Genomic DNA, 20,982 nt, shown 5'->3' on the forward strand with positions numbered 1-20,982 from the left:
CCATGAATTTTAATACCTACTCAGAATTTTTCTTTTGTTTCCTTTACTGCTTGCTCAATATACAGATTGGATAACATCGGGGAGAGGCTACAACCCTGTCTTACTCCTTTCCCAACCACTGATTCCCTTTCATACCCCTCGACTCCTATGAGTGCCATCTGGTTTCTGTACAAATTGTAAATAGCCTTTCGCTCCCTGTACTTTACCCCTGCCACCTTCAGAATTTGAAAGAGAGTATTGCAGTCAACATTGTCAAAAGCTTTCTCCAAGTCTACAAATGCTAGAAACGTAGGTTTGCCTTTTCTTAATCATTCTTCTAAAATAAGTCGTAAGGTCAGTATTGCCTCAAGTGTTCCAACATTTCTACGGAATCCAAACTGATCCTCCCCGAGGTCCGCATCTACCAGTTTTTCCATTCGTCTGTAAAGAATTTGCGTTAATATTTTGCAGCTCTGACTTATTAAAAATTGATAAATTTTTCCTTGCACAATGTAAATTAGTTCCTAGTGTACAATGACTTCAGTTTACCATCTCTGGTACCAAGTTGATAAAATTAGTCAACCTGAATACTGCTATTACAGATTCTGCATCAATTTCTCCCTGTCTACATCCGATACTTTAATTCCCTAATTCTGCCCAACTGAAGGTTTAGGAATTTTATTACTTGAGACTGCTTTCATTTTCTTTGCCTGCAGTTGAAGACCTTCTTTGGCAGCCTCTCGGATCCGCACTTTCAACCTCCTTCTTTCTGTTCCAGTACTTGATTCACTGGCATAATTCCTTGGCAGTCATTTTCAATTTCCTGTGAGTCAGTGGAAGTGGTGTTTAACATTGTTTCCAAGTCTTCTTCAGGATTTACTAACGTCCCTTGGTAAAAGTTCGAAAACTATGCATAAATGAGAAATTTCGGACTTTTACCACACCGCGATGCTATATCTTCGGTTCCACCGGTTAATTCTAGGGTTTACCAATTATCTTACTTTTGCAGTAACATATGCAAAAAATAACTGAGAAATGTTCGGTAAAAGTTCACTCAGAGATAGTACAGAGGAAGAAGTCGTAGCGGGCTACATCAAAGCAGTTGGAAGACCAATGATTCTTCCCCCTCCTCCCTCCCCCCCCCCCCCAAAAAAAATAACTGCACAAATGTGTATTATGCCACAAAATGAGTAGGTATTCAAGATACAATGGACAGGATACGTATAGGACCTGTAAACTCGATTATAGCAAAAATGGTGTGACAGATATCACATCTACACTACTGACCATTAAAATTGCTACACCAAAAAGAAATGCAGGTGATAAACGGGTATTAATTGGACAAAAATATTATACTAGAACTGAAATGTGATTACATTTTCACACAATTTGGCTGCATAGATCCTGAGAAATCAGTATCCAGAACAACCACCTCTGGCAGTAATAACGGCCTTGATACGCCTGGGCATTGAGTCAAACAGAGCTTGGATGGCGTGTACACGTACAGCTGCCCATGCAGCTTCAACACAATGCCACAGTTCAAGAGTAGTGACTGGCGTATTGTGACGAGCCAGTTGCTCGGCCACGATCGACCAGACGTTTTCAGTTGGTGAGATATCTGGAGAATGTGCTGGCCAGGGCAGCAGTCGATCATTTTCTGTATCCAGAAAGGCCCGTACAGGACCTGCAACATGTGGTCGTGCATTATCCTGCTGAAATGCAGGGTTTCGCAGGGATCGAATGAAGGGTAGAGCCACGGGTCGTAACACAACTGAAATGTAACGTCCACTGTTCAAAGTTCCGTCAATGCGAACAAGAGGTGACCGAGACGTGTAACCAATGGCACCCCATACCATCACGCCGAGTATGGCGATGACGAATACATGCTTCCAATGTGTGTTCACCGCGATGTCGTCAAACACGGATGCGCCCATCATGATTCTGTAAACAGAATGTGAATTCATCCGAAAAAATGATATTTTGCCAATTGTGCACCCAGGTTCGTCTTTGAGTGCACCATCACTGCCGCTCCTGTCTGTGATGCAGCGTCACGGGTAACCTCAGCCGTGGTCTCCGAGCTGATAGTCCATGACGCTGCAAACGTAATCTAACTGTTCGTGCAGATGGTTGTTGTCTTGCAAACGTCCCCATCTGTTGACTCAGGGATCGAGACGTGGCTGCACGATCCGTTACAACCATGCGGATAAGATTCCTGTCATCTCGACTGCTAGTGATACGAGGCCGTTGGGATCCAGCACGGCGCTACGTATTACCCTCCTGAACCCACCGATTCCATATTCTGCTAACAGTCATTGGATCTCGACAAACGCGAGCAGCAATGTCGCGATACTATAAACCGCAATCGCGATAGGCTACAAACCGACCTTTATCAAAGTCGGTAACGTGATGGTACGAATTTCTCCTCCTTACACGAAGCATCACAACAAAGTTTCACCAGGCAACGCCAGTTCAAATGGTTCCAATGGCTTTGAGCACTATGGGACTTAATATCTGTGGTCATCAGTCCCCTAGAACTTAGAACTATTTAAACCTAACTACGGACATCACACACATCCATGTCCGAGGCAGGATTCGAACCTGCGACGGTAGCGTTCACGCGGTTCCAGACTGAAGCGCCTAGAACCGCACGGCCACACTGGCCGGCGCAACGCCAGCCAACTGTTGTTTGCGTATGAGAAATTGGTTGGAAATGTTCCTCATGTCAGCACGTTGCAGGTGTCGCCACCGGCGCCTTCCATGCGTGAATGCTCTGAAAAGCTAATCATTTGCGTATCACAGCGTCTTCTTCCTGTCGGTTAAATTTCGCGTCTGTAGCACACCATCTTCGTGGTGTAGTAATTTTAATGGCCAGTAGAGTATTTGGTACCAAGGTACGAACCACCTCCCCGCGAGTCTAACGCAACAACAGTTGCAGGTTTCAGTGAGTAGCTGTTTGGAATGGAGTGCTCACCTCTTTTGGGAAGGTGATCTGCCGGATGAAGGTGTCGGTGTTGAGGTCGAAGACGAGCAGCGCGGGCGGCCGCAGCACCCTGGTGGCGGCGCCGCCCAGGATGTCTGCGATGCCGGTGTCCAGCACCCACAGCCGGCCGCACTCGTCAGCGCGCACGCGGAACGGCGACACGATGACCGGCGCCTCGACGGACGCGTTGGCGCCCTCCAGCAGCGACAGGTCGTGCCACGACCACTCAGGGTACGGCCGCAGCTTCGGGTTGTCCGCCGGGTCTACAACACCACAGTCGGCGTCACCTGCCAGCTCTCCGGGCCTCACGGGTTATACGCTACCCCCTCCGTCACCACCCTTTCCACGCAACCAACATGTGACGTCACACTAGTTGCCTTGCCCGATATACCGGCCTCACGGGTTATACGCTACCCCCTCAGTCACCACCCTTTCCACGCACCCAACTTGTGACGTCACACTAGTTGCCTTGCCCGATATACCGGCCTCACGGGTTATACGCTACCCCCTCAGTCACCACCCTTTCCACGCAACCAACATGTGACGTCACACTAGTTGCCTTGCCCGATATACCGGCCTCACGGGTTATACGCTACCCCGTCAGTCACCACCCTTTCCACGCAACCAACTTGTGACGTCACACTAGTTGCCTTGCCTGATATACCGGCCTCACGGGTTATACGCTACCCCCTCCGTCACCACCCTTTCCACGCAACCAACTTGTGACGTCGCACTAGTTGCCTTGCCCGATAAAACGGCCTCACAGGTTATACGCTACCCCCTCCATCACCACCCTTTCCACACAACCAACTTGTGACGCCACACTAGTTGCCTTGCCCGATATACCGGCCTCACGGGTTATACGCTACCCCCTCAGTCACCACCCTTTCCACACAACCAACATGTGACGTCACACTACTTGCCTTGCCCGATATACCGGCCTCACGGGTTATACGCTACCCCCTCAGTCACCACCCTTTTCACACAACCAACATGTGACGTCACACTACTTGCCTTGCCCGATATACCGGCCTCACGGGTTATACGCTACCCCCTCAGTCACCACCCTTTCCACGCAACCAACATGTGACGTCACACTACTTGCCTTGCTCGATATACCGGCCTCACGGGTTATACGCTACCCCGTCAGTCACCACCCTTTCCACGCAACCAACTTGTGACGTCACACTAGTTGCCTTGCCCGATATACCGGCCTCACGGGTTATACGCTACCCCGTCAGTCACCACCCTTTCCACGCAACCAACTTGTGACGTCACACTAGTTGCCTTGCCCGATATACCGGCCTCACGGGTTATACGCTACCCCCTCAGTCACCACCCTTCCCACGCAACCAGCTTGTGGCGTCACACTAGTTGCCTTGCCCGATATACATCCCTTGGCTATGTTAAAAGGTAAGTGGGGAATCACTATGTCAGTGAAAAGATAACTACTAAAGCTCTTAACTTTGTCATAAACTGTTTGTTCTTGATGTGGTCTTCTGACCAGCGACTGGTTTGATGCAGCTCTCCAAGCTACTCTGTCCTGTGCAACTTACTTCATCTCCCAGTACCTACTGCAACCTACATCCTTCTGAATCTGCTTAGTGTATTGATCTCTTGGTCTCCCTCTACGATTTTTCTCTCCACGCCGCCCTCCAATACTAAACTGGTGATCCCTTGATGCCTCAGAACATGTCCTACCAACTGGTCACTTCTTCTAGTCAAGTTGTGCCACAAATTTCTCTCCTCCCCAATTCTATTCAGTACCTCCCCATTACTTACGTGATCTACCCATCTAATCTTCAGCATTCTTCTGTAGCACCACATTTCGAAAGCTTCTATTCTCTTCTTGTCCAAACTATTTATCGTCCATGTTTCACTTCCATACATGGCTACACTCCATACAAATACTTTCAGAAACGACTTACTGACACTTAAACCTATACTCGATGTTAACAAATTTCTCTTCTTCAGAAACGCTTTCCTTGCCATTGCCATTCTTCATTTTATATCCTCTCTACTTCGACCATCATCAGTTATTTTTCTCTCCAAATAACAAAACTCATCTACTACTGTAAGTGTCTCATTTCTTAATCTAATTTCCTCAGTATCACCCGATTTAATTCGACTACATTCCAATGTCCTCGTTTTGCTTTTGTTGAGGTTCATCTTATATCCTCCTTTCAAGACACTGCCCATTCCGTTCCACTGCTCTTCAAGGTACTTTGTTGTCTCTGATAGAACTACGATGTCATCGGCAAACCTCAAAGTTTTTATTTCTTCTCCATGGATTTTTATTTCTACTCCGAATTTTCCTTTTGTTTCCTTCACTGCTTGCTCAATATACAGATTGAATAACATCGGGGAGAGGCTACAACCCTGTCTCACTCCCTTCCCGACCACTGCTTCCCTTTCATCGACTCTTATAACTGCCATCTGGTTTCTGTACAAACTGTAAAATGCCTTTCGCTCCCTGTATTTGACCCCTGCCAACTTCAGAATTTGAAACAGAGTATTCCAGTCAACACTGTCAAAAGCTTTTTATAAGTCTCAAAATGCTAGAAACGTAGGTTTACCTTTCCTTAATCTATTTTCTAAGATAAATCGTAGGGCCAGTATTGCCTCACGTGTTCCAACATTTCTATGGAATCCAAACTGATCTTCCTGGAGGTCGGCTTCTACCAGTTTTTCCTTTCGCCTGTAAAGAATTCGTGTTAATATTTTTCAGTCGTGACTTATTAAACTGATTGATCGGTATTTTTCACACCTGTCAACGCCTGCTTTCTTTGGGATTGGCATTATTATATTCTTATTGAAGTCTGACGGTATTTCGCCTGTCTGATACACCTTTTTCAGCAGATGGTAGAATTTTTTCACGGCTGGCTCTGAGAAGGCTATCAATATTTCTAATGGAATGTTGTCTACTCCCGGGGCCTTGTTTCGACTTAGGTCTTTTAGTGCTCTGTCAAACTCTTCACGCAGTATCATATCTTCCATTTCATCTTCGTCTGCGTCCTCTTCCGTTGCCATAATATTGTCCTCAAGTACCTCACCCCTGTATAGACCCTCTATATACTCCTTCCACATTTCTGCTTCCCTCCTCAGCTTAGAAATAGGTTTCCATCTGAGCTCTTGATATTCATACAAGTGGTTCTATTTTCCCCAAAGGTCTCTATAATTTTCCTGTAGGCAGTATCTATCTTACCCCTAGTGGTATATGCCTCTACATTCTTCCATTTGTCCTCTAGCCATCTCTGTTTAGCCATTTTGCACTTCATGTCGATTTCATTTTTGAAACGATTGTATTCCTTTTTGTCTGTTTCATTTACTGAGCTTTTATATTTTCTCGTTTCATCAATTAAATTCAATATTTGTTCTGTTACCCAAGGACTTCTACTAGCCCTCGTCTTTTTACCTACTTAATCCTCTTCTGCCTTCACTATTTCATCTATCAAAGCTATCTATTCTTGTTCTATTGTATTGCTTTCCCTTCTTCTTGTCAATCATTCGCTAATGCTTGCTCTGAAACTCTTTACAACCTAAGTTGCAGTTTCTTAAGCTTTAATCTGCAGTTAATAACCACTAAATTGTGCCCAGAGTCCACATCTGCCCCTCGAAATGTTCTACAATTTAAAACCTTGTTCTGAAATCTCTGTCTTAACCATCACATAATCAGTCTGAGACCTCCCGGAGTCTCCATACCTATTCCGCGTATCGAACCTTCTTTCATGAGTCTCAAACCAAGTGTCAGCTATGATTTAATTACGCTCCGTACAAAATTCTACGAGGTGGCTTCCTCTTTCATTCCTTTCCCGTGGTCCATTTCCACCTAATATTTTTCCTTCTCTTCCTTTTCCTACTATTAAATTGCAGTATCTTATTATTAACTTTTCATCTCCATTAACTATCTGAATAATTTGTTTTATCTCATCATACATTTCTTCAATCTCTTCATCATTTGCAGAGCTAGTTGTCATGTAAACTTGTGCTACTGTTGTGGGTGTGGGCTTCGTGTCTACATTAGTTACAGTAATGCGTTCACTATGCTGCTCATAGCACCTTATCCACATTCCCACTTTTTATTCATTATTAAACCTACTCTGTATTACCCCATTTGATTTTGTATTTATAACCCTTATTCACCTGACCAAAAGTCAGGTTCCTTCTGCACCGAACTTTATTAATTTCTGGAATATCTAACTTTAACCTATCCATTTCCATTTTTAAATTTTCTAACCTACCGTCCGATTACGGGATCTGACATTGCACGCTCCGATATGTAGAACGCCAGTTTTCTTTCTCCTGATAATGACATCCTCCTGAGTAGTCCCTGCCCGGAGATCCGAATGGGAAACTATTTTACCTCCGGAATATTTTACCCCAGAGGACGCCATCATTATTTAACCATAGAGTACAGCTGCATGCCCTCGGGAAAAATTACGGCCGTAGTTTCCCCTTGCTTTGAGCTGTTCGCAGTTCCTGCACAGCAAGGCCGTTTTGGTTATTGTTAAAAGGCCAGATCAGTCAATCATCCAGATTGTTGCCCCTGCAACTACTGAAAAGGCTGCTGCCCCTCTTCAGGAACCACACGTTTGTCTGGCCTCTCAACAGATACCCCTCAGTTGAGGTTGAACCTACGGTACGGTTATCTGTATCGCTGAGGCACGCAAGCCTTCCTACCAGTGGCTAGGCCCATGGTTCATGGGGGTGAGGGGTGTGTGTGGAGGGAGGGGGGATGTCATACACTATATGATCAAAAGTATCCGGACACCTGGCTGAAAATGACAAGTTTGTGGCGCCCCCCATCGGTAATGCTGGAATTGAATATGGTGTTGGCTTGATGACAGCTTCCACTCTCACAGGCGTACGTTCAGTCAGGTGGTGGAAGGTTTCTTGTTGAATGGGAGCCCATCCTTTAGGGAGTTCTGTGCTGAGGAGAGGTATCGATGTTGGTCGGTGAGGACTGGTAGGAAGTTGGCGTTACAAAATATCCCCAAGTTGTTTTATTGGATTCAGGTCAGGACTGTGTGCAGACCAGTCCATTACATGGATGTTATTGTCGTGTAACCACTCCGACACAGGCCGTGCATTATGAACTGCTGCTCGATCGTGTTGATAGATGCAGTCGTCATCCCTGAATTGCTCTTCAACAGTGGGAAGCAAGAAGGTGCTTCAAACGTCAATGTAGGCCTGTGCTGTGATAGTGCCACGCAAAACCACAAGGGGTGCAAGCCACCTCCATGAAAAACACGACCACACCATAACACCACCGTTTCCGAATTTTACTATTGGCACTACACACGCTGGCAGATGTTCACCGGGCATTGGCCATACCCACACCCTACCATCTGATCGCCACATTGTGCACCGTGATTCGTCACTCCACACAACGTTTTTCCACTGTTCAATGTTTACGCTCCTTACACCAAGCGAGGCGTCGCTTGGCATTTACCGGCGTGATGTGTGGCCTGTGAGCAGCCGTTCGACGATGAAATCCAATTTTTCTCGCCTCAAACCTAACTGTCATAGTACTTGCAGTGGGTCCTGATGCAGTTTAGAGTTCATGTATGATGGTCTGGATAGACGTCTGCGTATAACACATTACGACCCTCTTCAACAGTCCGCGGTTTCTGTCAGTCAACAAATGAGGTCGGCCTGTACGCTTCTGTGTTGCACGAGTATGTTCACGTTTACACTCTACTATCACGTCGGAAACAATGGACCTAGGGATGTTCAGGAGAGTGGAAATCTCGCGTACAGACGTATAACACAAGTGACACCGAATCATCTGATCACGTTCGAAGTACGTGAGTTCTGCGGAGCGCCCCATTCTGCTCTCTCACGATGCCTAATGACTAATGAGGTCGCTGATATGGAGTACCTAGCCGTAGGTGGCAGCACAATGCACCTAATATGAAAAACGTTTGTTTTGGGGGGTGTCCGGATACTTTTGATCACGTAGTGTATGTTATCTTGAGCGTGTGCATATTTGAACACGCAGATATGTAGTATTAAACTGGCCTGAAATATTAGATTAATGCATACGTTCGTAGTGTTTCTGTTTGGCATGTTGGTATTCCGGTTACTATATGTTATTTAGCAATTGTTATTTTTTATTTGTAGTTCACTGTTGCACTTTGAGTTTACATATTGGCATTTTGTCATTTGGAGATAGTGAGTGGAGCTACAGACGCTATAAAGTGAAGTGCCGATTGGAGAAATCGGAACTTTTCCGACATATTCTTCTTTTTGAGTTCAGTAGAGGGATGACAGCAATCGAGGCAGCCAGAAATATTTTCTCTATGTATGTGAATGGTGCCACTGGACAGAGCACGGCAATAAAGGTTGTCTCGTTAAAAGGAGGATCGTTTTGATGTTGGCGACTCTCCACAGTCAGGAAGAACTTTGGGGTTTGGTGAATATCGTTTAAAAGCATTAACCCACAATGATCAAAGTCATTGTACTCGAGAACTAGCATGTGTGATGTAAACGTAAATGCCGTGTACTAGAGAACTAGCATGTGTGATGTAAACGTAAATGCCGTGTACTAGGTCCTCCCGTCGGGTAGCCCGTTCGCCGGGTGCAAGTCTTACGATTTGACGCCACTTTGGCGACTTGCGCGTCGGTGGGGATGAAATGATGATGATTAGGACAAGACAACACCCAGTCCCTGAGCGGAGAAAATCTCCGACTCATGCACCATCCCAATAGTAACTAGCTCCCCTCAGGACACGCTCGCTGAAACTGTAAGACTCGTAATATCACGTGCTGTTACGTACGCGACAGGGCACCGTAAAGCTTGTTGATCCCGCTCTCTCTCTACAAAAACTGGCAGCAAATGTTAGACTCATTCTGACGGGTTATAACCTGTTCCGCTCTGACCAATCTGCTGGATAGGACTTTTCACATTCGCACAGTGATGGTGGCGTTGCCATAGAATGTGCGAGAAAAAACTGGCCTAGAACTGTTTATACACTACTGGCCATTACAATTGCTACACCACAAAGATGACGTGCTACAGACGCGAAATTTAACCGACAGGAATAAGATGCTGTGATATGCAAATGATTAGCTTTTCAGAGCATTCACACAAGGTTGGCGCTGGTGGCGACACGAACGTGCTGACATGAGGAAAGTTTACAACCGATTTCTCGTACACAAACTGCAGTTGACCGGCATTGCCTGGTGAAACGTTGTTGTGGTGCCTCGTGTAAAGAGGAGAAAACGTACCACCACGTTTCCGATTTTGATAAAGGTCGGATTGTAGCTTATCGCGATTGTGGCTCATCGTATCGCGACATTGCAGCTCGCATTGGTCGCGATCCAATAACTGTTAGCAGAATATGGAATCGGTGGGTTCAGGAGAGTAATACGGAACGCCGTGCTGTATGCCAACGGTCTCGTATCACTAGCAGTCGAGATGACAGGCATCTTGTCCGCATGGCTGTAACGAATCGTGCAGTTACGTCTCCATCCCTGAGTCAACAGATGGGGACGTTTGCAAGAAAACAACCATCTGCACTAACAGTATGACAACGTTTGCAGCAGCATGGACTATCAGCTCAGAGACCATGGCTGCGGATACCCTTGACGCTGCATCACAGACAGGACCGCCTGCGATGGTGTACTAAACGACGAACCTGGGTGCACGAATGGCAAAACGTCATTTTTTCGGGTGAATCCAGGTTCTGTTTACAGTATCATGATGGTTGCATTCGTGTTTGGCGACATCGCGGTGAACGCACGTTGGAAGCGTGTATTCGTCATCGCCATACTGGCTTATCACTCGGCGTGATAGTATGGGGTGGCATTGGTTACACGTCACGGTCACCTCTTGTTCGCATCGACGGTACTTTGAATAGTGGACGCTACATTTCAGGAGTGTTACGACCCGTGGCTGTACCCTACAGCGAAACCCTACATTTCAGCAGCATAATGCACGACCGCATGTTGCAGGTGCTGTACGGGCCTTTCTGGATACAGAAAATGTTCGTCTGTTGCCCTGGCCAGCACATTCTCCAGATCTCTCACCAATTGAAGACGTCTGGTCAATGGCGGCCGAGCAACTGGGTCGTCACAATACGCCAGTCACTACTCTTGATGAACTGTGGTATCGTGTTGAAGCTGCATGGGCAGCTGTACCTGTACACGCCATCCAAGCTCTGTTTGACTCAATGCCCAGGCGTATCAAGGCCGTTATTATGGCCAGAGGTGGTTGTTCTGGGTGCCGATTTCTCAGGATCTATGCACCCAAATTGCGTGAAAATGTAATCACATGTCAGTTCTAGTATAATATATTTGTCCAATGAATACCCGTTTATCATCTGCATTTCTTCTTGGTGTATCAATTTTAATGGCCAGTAGTGTATGACCGACGCGGAATGGACACTTGTTAAAGAACAGGAGAACTGTCTATCACAGAAAAACATAAAATGCTGGAAAGTGTGATTTCCGTGCCCCAATTGGCCGCTGTCACGTGTCTGTGCACGTGCTCTGTCCTGAGTACTTCGCTGTGTTGTCACGTTTCAGCGACTGAGAGGAGCAGACGTGTTTAGTGTCCAGTTAAATACAAAACAGAATGGTGCTCACCACAGAACAGGGATTTTTTATCGTCGAATGTTATGCGAAGCCTAATTCGTGGAAAACTAGTGCGGAATTCTTTGCGCAAGAGTTTAAGGCTGAAGTGTTTTCTCTGCACCTAGATCAAAGGGTCCAATGCAAACCAATGACAAAAAGGCACTAAAAGGCCTCCGCACCGAATAAGAACCGTTGTGTTAATAACAAAGGTCAATCCGCATTTCTCTCGTAGTAGTTCTCTTCCTGTCCAATTCTGTATCGCCCACCCATTATTAAATCATTTTTGTAAAGACACTTTATGGTCATACTCTTCAATCTTCGATAAACGGGATGCTTCACATTCCTTGTTGCAGTCTTCTAGGAGCTTTAAAGGGAATTTAGCGGATAAATTTATGGTAAGGAAATAATATTCGGAAATGTATGGTTCAAATGGGTCTGAGCACTATTGGACTTAACATCTGAGGTCATCAGTCCCCTAAGCTTAGAACTACTTAAACCTAACCAACCTAAGGACATCCCACACATCCATGTCCGAGGCACGATTCGAACCTGCGACCGTAGCAGCAGCGCGGTTCCGGACTGAAGCGCCTAGAACCGCTCTTCAACAGCGGCCGACTCAGAAATGCACTATGTTGGTATAAAATACGTTTGGAGATCCGGTCGCTTTCAAGATTCCTGCTTCACGATGCTCAGAGAGAATGATAATAAACACTGTCGTCGGTTTCTGTTTTAATGATGACATCAGGCATCATTTTCGAACGAATACAGCAATGGCTGTGAGAAACTGGTTCGTTCGCAACTAGGAGGGTTGGGTGGTGCTCCAGGAACGCGCCAAAGCCTCGATTTCGAAGAGGACCCGACGACGAGTACTTGAAACACTGCCCTTACGACGCGCTCCTGCAGAGCGTGCTGTCAAGCGGGCGATTTGAAACTGAGCCGATCCCCAAACTTATTTTTCATCCAACCGGTACATTTACAGACATGGATTTCTCATCAAAACATTCCCTACTAAGGCTCCTCTGGAGCACCTAGCAACCTGTAATAAGAATTGTGAAGCACCATGTACATATAGCAGATTCCGCTTTCAGGTCCTGAGAACGATGCAGCCTCTGCTAGCAGCCTTATTATTTGCCAAAGGCGACATTAGGATGCTGTTTGGAGGGGCGTGAGACCGTCCCGGGCTTTCCAATCAGCTCCTAAACTGGACTCACGAAGTTGAGTGAACCCTTCCAGCAAAAATAATCTCTCACGCAGTACCGATCGGAAGATATTGCTAACAAAAACCTAAGATATTTAGACCGAAAATTATATGTTGTTTCTAGAGACGTTACCAGGCCCACTTCGAGAACATTCTTCCACAGAACTACGATATCATTTGCCCCCTTCCCCGCCCCCTCCCTCTTCCTCACTGAGATAGTTCTCCTTAATTTGACTCTTGGTAGGACCATTTACGACAAATGTTTAAATCAACTACACAAATCGTGAAATGATAAACATAGTACGGAAGGAAATCCGCACATTTCATGAGGCAACAGACATTTTCACACTGCGTTTACGGATACAGAGGAAGGCGCCGGCTTGTGATGCATTGCAATGCGTTTTACGAAGGCTGTATAGGGTTGAGTGCTGGATACTCATGTACGACATAATCGACACACTACTATATTTTTGATTAAAAAATCATATTTTTTACTTCTATCATTACAAATTCGTTTCCTGACTTTAATGATAAAGAATTACACTAATAAAATTGAATTTTTCATGTAAAACGTTTCATTTTTTAGCAACGAGAATCTAAGTTTGGCAAGCAAATAAAATAAATATCAGCAATAATGGTTCAACTCTTGCAGAGACAACTGTAGCTTTGGCAAGCAAATAAAATAAATATCAGCAATAATGGTTCAACTCTTGCAGAGACAACTGTAGCTTTAGATACATCTCACCCGGGCTCAAAGTATTTCTTTTTGGACAAACAGCATCTTTAAATGATTTTTCACCACTTGTAGGTAACATGAAAAATCTTACATAGTCTTAGCTTGATTTTAGGGTTCCGCGCCTCAATCTATAAAAACGGAACCCTTATAGGATCGTCAGTCCGGCCGGCCGGCCGGCTATCTGTCTGTTTGTCCGACTGTTAAGAACCCTTACTTTTTCAGTGGCGGGTAGACGCATGAAGCAGAAATCTATGTCAAGTGCTGAAGTCTTCTATGGTCCCTTAGCGACGTAAGACTGCTGAAGCTTCTAAGTTTATGTAGTCAAAAGATAGGGCCACTTATGTCACATATTCTGATATTCGAAAGCTCGTGGAGCAAAACCTATAGGGTCAATTGAGTAATGAACTGGGGACCTAGAAACGACGTGGAGCCTTCGTCCCACCGTAGCTAAAAAATGGTTCAAATGGCTCTGAGCACTATGGGACTTAACTTATGAGTTCATCAGTCCCCTAGAACTTAGAACTACTTAAACCTAACTAACCTACGGACATCACACACGTCCATGCTCGAGACAGGATTCGAACCTGCGACCGTAGCGGCCGCGCGGTTCCGGACTGAAGCGCCTAGAATCGCTCGGTCACGCCGGCCGGCGAGATCTTTCACTGTTATGGGGAAAGAGAAGCTGGTTTGCATTTTTGTGGCGACGAAGTCGCTGAAGTCATTTCTTCAGTATCGTGATGTAAGCACAATACACTTCAGAACTGATCGTTGCACTTTGAGAAAGGACTTCGAACAGAGCAACATCTTCGGAGTTCCAGAAGGCCAGAAGATGGCCGCCACGACTTTACTGGGCTAGGGTAAACTTTTACGGGGGAAAGGTGTGGCGCCATTGCACGGACTGCCGTTTTGTTTCCTGTTCGAAGGGATGAACCCAGTATTCATCGCTTGTGACGGTGTTCCGCAAGAACATCAGGCTCGTAACGCGCAAGTGATTCCTCACAGATGATCCTCCGCTGCCCTTTATGGTCTTCTCTTAAGCGTCGAGGAACCCAAAGTTCACACACCTTTGAGTACCCCAACTGGTCGACGAGTATGTCAGCGCTACCAACAGAGACCTCTAGCTGTGCAACGAGGTGTTTGTGATCCATCAATCACCTCAAATGAGAGAGTGCCCGCACTTTTCGACATTGCACCAGTCACAGCTGTGTACTGTCAGCCGTCACGTGGCAGATCGGAGAGGTTTGCAGAATCTTTTTGATACGTTTCGCCCAACAGCTCACCGTGATTTTGTTCACTGCCAGATCTCCGTACACGTTCTGCAAGCGCCTGTGAGTGTCTATGACGCTGTGGTTTTCCGCTAAAAGAAACACATTGACAGCTCTCTGCCTGGAACGCACTTCTATGCAGACACCAATTTAAAGGCTACGTGCAGCGCCGCCATCTATGGGAACTTCGCAAATTTTAGGGGCTGTAAAGGGAATATTTCACAACGTCCCACAACAAATGCTGCATTTTTTGAACAGAAACTGTCCGAGAAAAAAACGTGTTGCATTACTTACTGAGCGTCCCTCCTATTTTAACAGATACATTGTTTGACAGGAAGTTCTATTTGCGGTTTGTCGCTTGGTAGTGAAATTTCAAATAACTTTTATATAAACGGAGACGTTGTTGTTGTGGTTGTGGTCTTCAGTCCTGAGACTGGTTTGATGCAGCTCTCCATGCTACTCTATCCTGTGCAAGCTTGTTCATCTCCCAGTACCTACTGCAACCTACATCCTTCTAAATCTGCTTGGTGTATTCATCTCTTGGTCTCCCTCTACGATTTTTACCCTTCACGCTGCCCTCCAGTACTAAATCGGCGATCCCTTGATGCCTCAGAACATGTCCTACCAACCGATCCCTTCTTCTAGTCAAGTTTGCCAAAAACTCCTCTTCTATCCAATTCTATTCAATACCTCATCATTAGTTATGTGATATATCCATTTAATCTTCAGCATTCTTCTGTAGCACCACATTTCGAAAGCTTCTACTCTCTTCTTGTCTAAACTATTTATCGTCCATTTTTCACTTTCATACATGGCTACACTCCATACAAATACTTCCAGAAACGACATCCTGACACTTAAATCTATTCTCGATGTTAACAATTTCTCTTCAGAAACGCTCTCCTTGCCATTGTCAGTCTACATTTTATATCCTCTCTACTTCGACCATCATCAGTTATTTTGCTCCCGAAACAGCAAAACTGCTTTACTTCTTTAAGTGTCTCATTTCCTAATCTAATTCCCTCAGCATCACGGAGACGTTAAAAAATCGAAGTAGGCAGAGTTTGGTCTGATAATATCTGCAGGAGATACTTCTACATTAATCGTACTTTTGTAGAGCAAACAAATTCCTTTCAGGTTTTTTTCATATTTACTTTTTTGTTTGACAACAGATTTGGTAAAATCAGTTTTGGAGAGACTCACAGAACACGTTCTGCAGGTTTTGCGTAGTATTTAGGATCCTCGAATGGAACTTTGTGAGTATTATTATATTGCTGCGGGAGCGGGACAGGTAGGATTTTCTGTTGTACTGACTCCGAGAAAAGCTATTTCAGTTGATCATATTGGAATGTTTAATTTAAATTCTCTAATGTGTTTCATCCAACAGAGGGCAACAATTGTCAGTAATTTTTACACGGACATTATTATGAACAAATACGGAATATTCTACAGTATATACATAATAATCAAAACAGAAATTTAGTCCCATTTTTTCTAGTTAAACATTACCAAACCGCACTATCATGAAGATTAGACATAGCTGTTCCCGATGTCTGCACTCGTAATCCTACTTATGCCGTGCAATCAGAGGCTCTTCTTCACAACATCATAGCAGCCAGTTCAGCTGTCTATAGTCCTTGAGCCCATTCGCGCAAACATCTCAGTTAGTACGGTCAGACTCAGCGCAAAATCGCACACTTGTGCTAACACAAGTGAACCGAGCTCGTTAGGGAGGCCTGCTTGTGTCGTGTGTAGGACTCCTAAGTGACGTTTCCCAGATGTTGCGCCATTTGTACACGTGCGTCTATAGCCGCCAAGACATCGTGAATGCATAGCGCCACTGGTCTTTCTGCGCTGAATACATCGGTTCTCGTCAGATCACCGAAGTTAAGCAATATGAGGCGTGATCAGTACTTGGATGGATAACTCCTAGTTGCGCCACGTGCCATGGCACCTTTCCATTTGCCTTGACCGCAAACGGGAGAGGGGTGGTGGCATATAGTTCCTCATCAATGGTCTTTGAGCCAGTGCCTTTATCTTGCATTATTTCGCAGGGTCGGCACGGTTAAGGTCGGATTTGGCATGGTTAATTTTAAGGTGTGGCCAGATGCCCTTCCTGTCGCCACCCCAACCCCCCGGGACGGAATTAGTGTACCCCATCTGTCTGCGTCTCGTGCAAACACGAACAGCTGCTAGCATGAGTTTCTTAGAAGTAGATACCTTAGGGGTTGCGAAGCAACTCAAATCGCTTGGTACGGGAAAGTCTTCAGGTCCAAATTGTATACCGATTAGGTTCCTTTCAGATTACGCTGATACAATAGCTCCCTACTTAGCAATCATATACAGCGGATCGCTCACCGATAGATCTGTACCTACAGATCGGAAAATTGCGCAGGTCGCACCAGTGTTTAAGAAGGGTAATAGGAGTAATCAATCCAACTTCAGACCTAAATCATTGACGTCGGTTTGTAGTAGGGTTTTGGAGCATATACTGTATTCAAACATTATGAATCACCTCGAAGGGAACGATCTATTGATACGTAATCAGCATGGTTTCAGAAAACATCGTTCTTGTGCAACTAAGTAATGGCCGCTATCGACAGGGGATCTCAAGTTGATTCCGTATTTCTAGATTTCCGGATAGCGTTTGACACCGTTCCTCACAAGCGACTTCTTATGAAGCTGGAGGCCTACGGGGTATCGTCTCAGTTGTGCGACTGGATCCGTGGTTTGAGACGGCAGATCATCGAGTAAAACTGAAGTGTTATCAAGTGTTCCCAAGGAAAGCGTCCTGGGACCTCTGCTGTTCCTGATTTATATAAATGACCTGGGTGCTAATCTGAGCAGTTCTCTTAGGTTGTTCGCAGATGATGCTGTAATTTACCGTCTAGTAAGGTCATCCGAAGACTAGTATCAGTTGCAAAGCAATTTAGAAAAGATTGCTGTATGGTGTGGCAGGTGGCAGTTGGCGCTAAATAACGAAAAGTGTGAGGTGATGCATATGAGTTCCAAAAGAAATCCGTCGGAGTTCGATTACTCGATGAATAGTACAATTCTCAAGGTTGTCAATTCAACTAAGTACCTGGGTGTTAAAATTACGAACAACTTCAGTTGGAAAGACCACATAGATAATATTGTGGGGAAGGCGAGCCAAAGGTTGCGTTTTATTGGCAGGACACTTAGAAGATGCAACAAGTCCACTAAAGAGACACACTACACTCGTTCGTCCTCTGTTAGAATATCGCTGCGCGGTGTGGGATCCTTACCAGGTGGGATTGACGGGGGACATCGAAAGGATGCAAAAAAGGGCAGCTCGTTTTGTATTATCACGTAATAGGGGAGAGAGTGTGGCAGATATGATACGCGAGTTGAGATGGAAGTCATTAAAGCAAAGGCGTTTTTCGTCGAGGCGAGATGTATTTGCGAAATTTCAGTCACCAACTTTCTCTTCCGAATGCGAAAATATTTTGTTGAGCCCAACATACATAGGTTGGAATGGTCATCAAAATAAAATAAGAGAAATCAAAGCTCGAACAGAAAGGTTTAGGTGTTCGTTTTCCCGCGCGCTGTTTGGGAGAGGAATGGTAGAGAATAGTATGACTGTGGTTCGATGAACCCTCTGCCAAGCACTTAAATGTGAATTGCAGAGTAATCATGTAGATGTAGATGTAAACCATGAAATAGTGCGAACGTTTTGAAATGTCTGCAAGTCGAGTAACTAAAGCGGGACGTGGGGACCAGCCCAGTATTCAACTAGTGGGATGTGGAAAACCGTCTAAAAACCACTTCCAGGCTGGGCAGCACACCGGCCCTCGTCGTTAAACCGCCGGGCGGATTCGATCCGGGGCCGGCGCGTTTACCCGAGTCCAGGAAGCAGCGCATTAGCGCCCTCAGGTCTTTGAGCCAGTGTAATGGATTAAATCCCGAAACTCTCTGCGGTGCCTGATGAAGCGAGGGTACGTGATGCTGTTGATGGTGCTCCGTCGACTAGATGCGGATTTAAACTCGGCGACCCCTTGATGCTCATCAGGAGGAGGAGCAGACTACGTGACGGCACTGGGTTTCACCCTCCCCCTTCTCTCATCACTATTATCGAACACAAACACAACAAGACACTACACATACCTATTACAGTTGTCACCACTCATTAGACACACTTAAACGTACAACTCTGAAGTAAAGGTGCCATAGTGTGCGAAGGACAGGAAAACCTTTCTAATCAGGCGACTGATCCTGTCCTTCCGTGTCTCCCAGCCAACAATGCCACAAGGCTTTACTGTTTTTAGTGTATAACCCAAATGTGACTTTATGCCCTTTTCCACATGGCCCCTAATATCTCTCACCTTATTTTGTCGCTCTTATTTCCAATATTGTGTCGGATCTCCTTTTTCCCAGCTTAGCGCAGCGTCTCAATGTGGCATGCTCTCAACGAAATGGTTCAAATGGCTCTGAGCACTATGGGACTTAACATCTGAGGTCATCAGTCCCCTAGACTTAGAACTACTGAAACCTAACTAACCTAAGGACATCATACACATCCATGCCCGAGGCAGGATTCGAACCTGCGACCGTAGCGCGGTTCCATGCTCTGAACAAGTGGTTGGAAGCCTCTTGCAGAAGTATTAAGCCATGCTGCCTCTTTAGCTGTCCACGAACGGACCTCTCGATCATGTCCCATAAATGTTCTTTGGGATTCACATCGCGCCATCTGGGTGGCCAAATCATTCGATCGAATTGTCCAGAAAGTTCTTCAAACCGGTGACAAGGCAACTTTGTCATTCATAAAAATTCCATCATTGTTTGCCAACACGAAGTCGAAAGAATGGATGAAAATGAAGAAGTCGAACGTGACCATTTCCAGTCAATGATCAGTTCAGTTTGACCAGAGGACCCATTCCATTCCGTGTAAACACAGCCCACACCGTTATGAAGCCACCGAGAGCTTGCACACTGGCTTGTTGGCAACTTGGGTCCATGACTTCTTTGGGACTACGCCACAATCGAACCCTACCATCAGCTCTTACCAACCGAAATCGGAACTCATCTGACCAGGCCACGAACTTCCAGTAGTTTAGGGTCCAACCGACATGATCACGAGCCAAGGAGAGGCGCTGCAGGCGATGTCGTGTTGGTAAAAAAAGGCAATCACGCCGATCGTCTGCTGCCATATCCCATCAGATTTGGCCGCACTATCCTAATGGATACGTTACTTTGATTTCTGCGGTTATTTCACTTAGTGTTGCTTGTCTGTTAGCACTGACAACTATACGCTAACTCCGCTGATCTCCGTGGTTAAGTGAGATCCGCCGGCCACTGCGTTGTCCCTGGTGAGAAGTAATACCTGAAATTTGGTACTCTCGGCACACACTTGACACTATGGATCAAGAAATACTGAATTCTCTAACGATTTCCGAAATGGTATGCGTCTTGCTCCAAGTACTGTTTCTCGTTCAAAGTCTGTTAATTCCTGTCGTGCGGCCATAATCACATCACACGAATCACCTGAGTGCGAATGACATCTGCGTCAATGAATTCCCCTTTTACACATTGTGTACACGATACTAGCCCCATCTGTACATGTACAAATATACGTACATACCGCTATCCCACGACTTTTGTCACCTCAGTGTATTACGATTCTAGCAGTGCCTCAATAAGGTCATTCGATATCTGTTGTCAGACTTACTACACAACGCTTGAGCAGTCTTGTGGAATTGGATGTAGCCGGCCGTGGTGGCCGTGCGGTTCTAGGCGCTACAGTCTGGAACCCCGTGACCACTACGGTCGCAGGTTCGAATCCTGCTTCGGGAATGGACGTGTGTGATGTCCTTAGGTTAGTTGGGTTTAAGTAGTTCTAAGTTCTAGGGGACTGATGACCTCAGAAGTTAAGTCCCATAGTGCTCAGAGCCATTTGAACCATTTTGAATTGGATGTACTGTTTTTATATTGGAACCTACGTTCTCTTGTGCCCATGGCTACGTGGATGAACAACAATACAATGGAATCAAATAAATGTATTACAGCTTGTTACGGATTTTAGATAATACCTACACACTAGTGTAGGCAAATTTTCATATTCACTAAAACATGTGTAGATTCCGTATACATTGCAGTTATTCTTGGATAATAACGAGTTTACTGATATTGACAGCGTACAGTTGGATTTTAGATATTCTAACGCAATATTTGGGTCTCAAAAAGAAATGTTTTCTTTTTACCATATGTTTACATCGGTCTGAGGAAACCG

At 45.4% G+C, this 20,982-nt stretch overlaps 1 protein-coding gene across 1 annotated transcript in view; it reads right to left on the minus strand.

Annotated features, from left to right (window-relative positions):
- Positions 1-20,982, minus strand: part of LOC126284821 (protein yellow-like) — an 88,151-nt gene that overhangs the window by 27,375 nt on the left and 39,794 nt on the right. The window contains exon 3 of the mRNA XM_049984032.1: positions 2,951-3,222. Within this exon, the coding sequence (XP_049839989.1) occupies positions 2,951-3,222 (272 nt within the window). The remainder of the gene's footprint in view (positions 1-2,950; positions 3,223-20,982) is intronic.

The sequence above is a fragment of the Schistocerca gregaria genome, chromosome 8 (genome assembly GCF_023897955.1).
Source record: "Schistocerca gregaria isolate iqSchGreg1 chromosome 8, iqSchGreg1.2, whole genome shotgun sequence".
Lineage (NCBI taxonomy): Eukaryota > Metazoa > Arthropoda > Insecta > Orthoptera > Acrididae > Schistocerca > Schistocerca gregaria.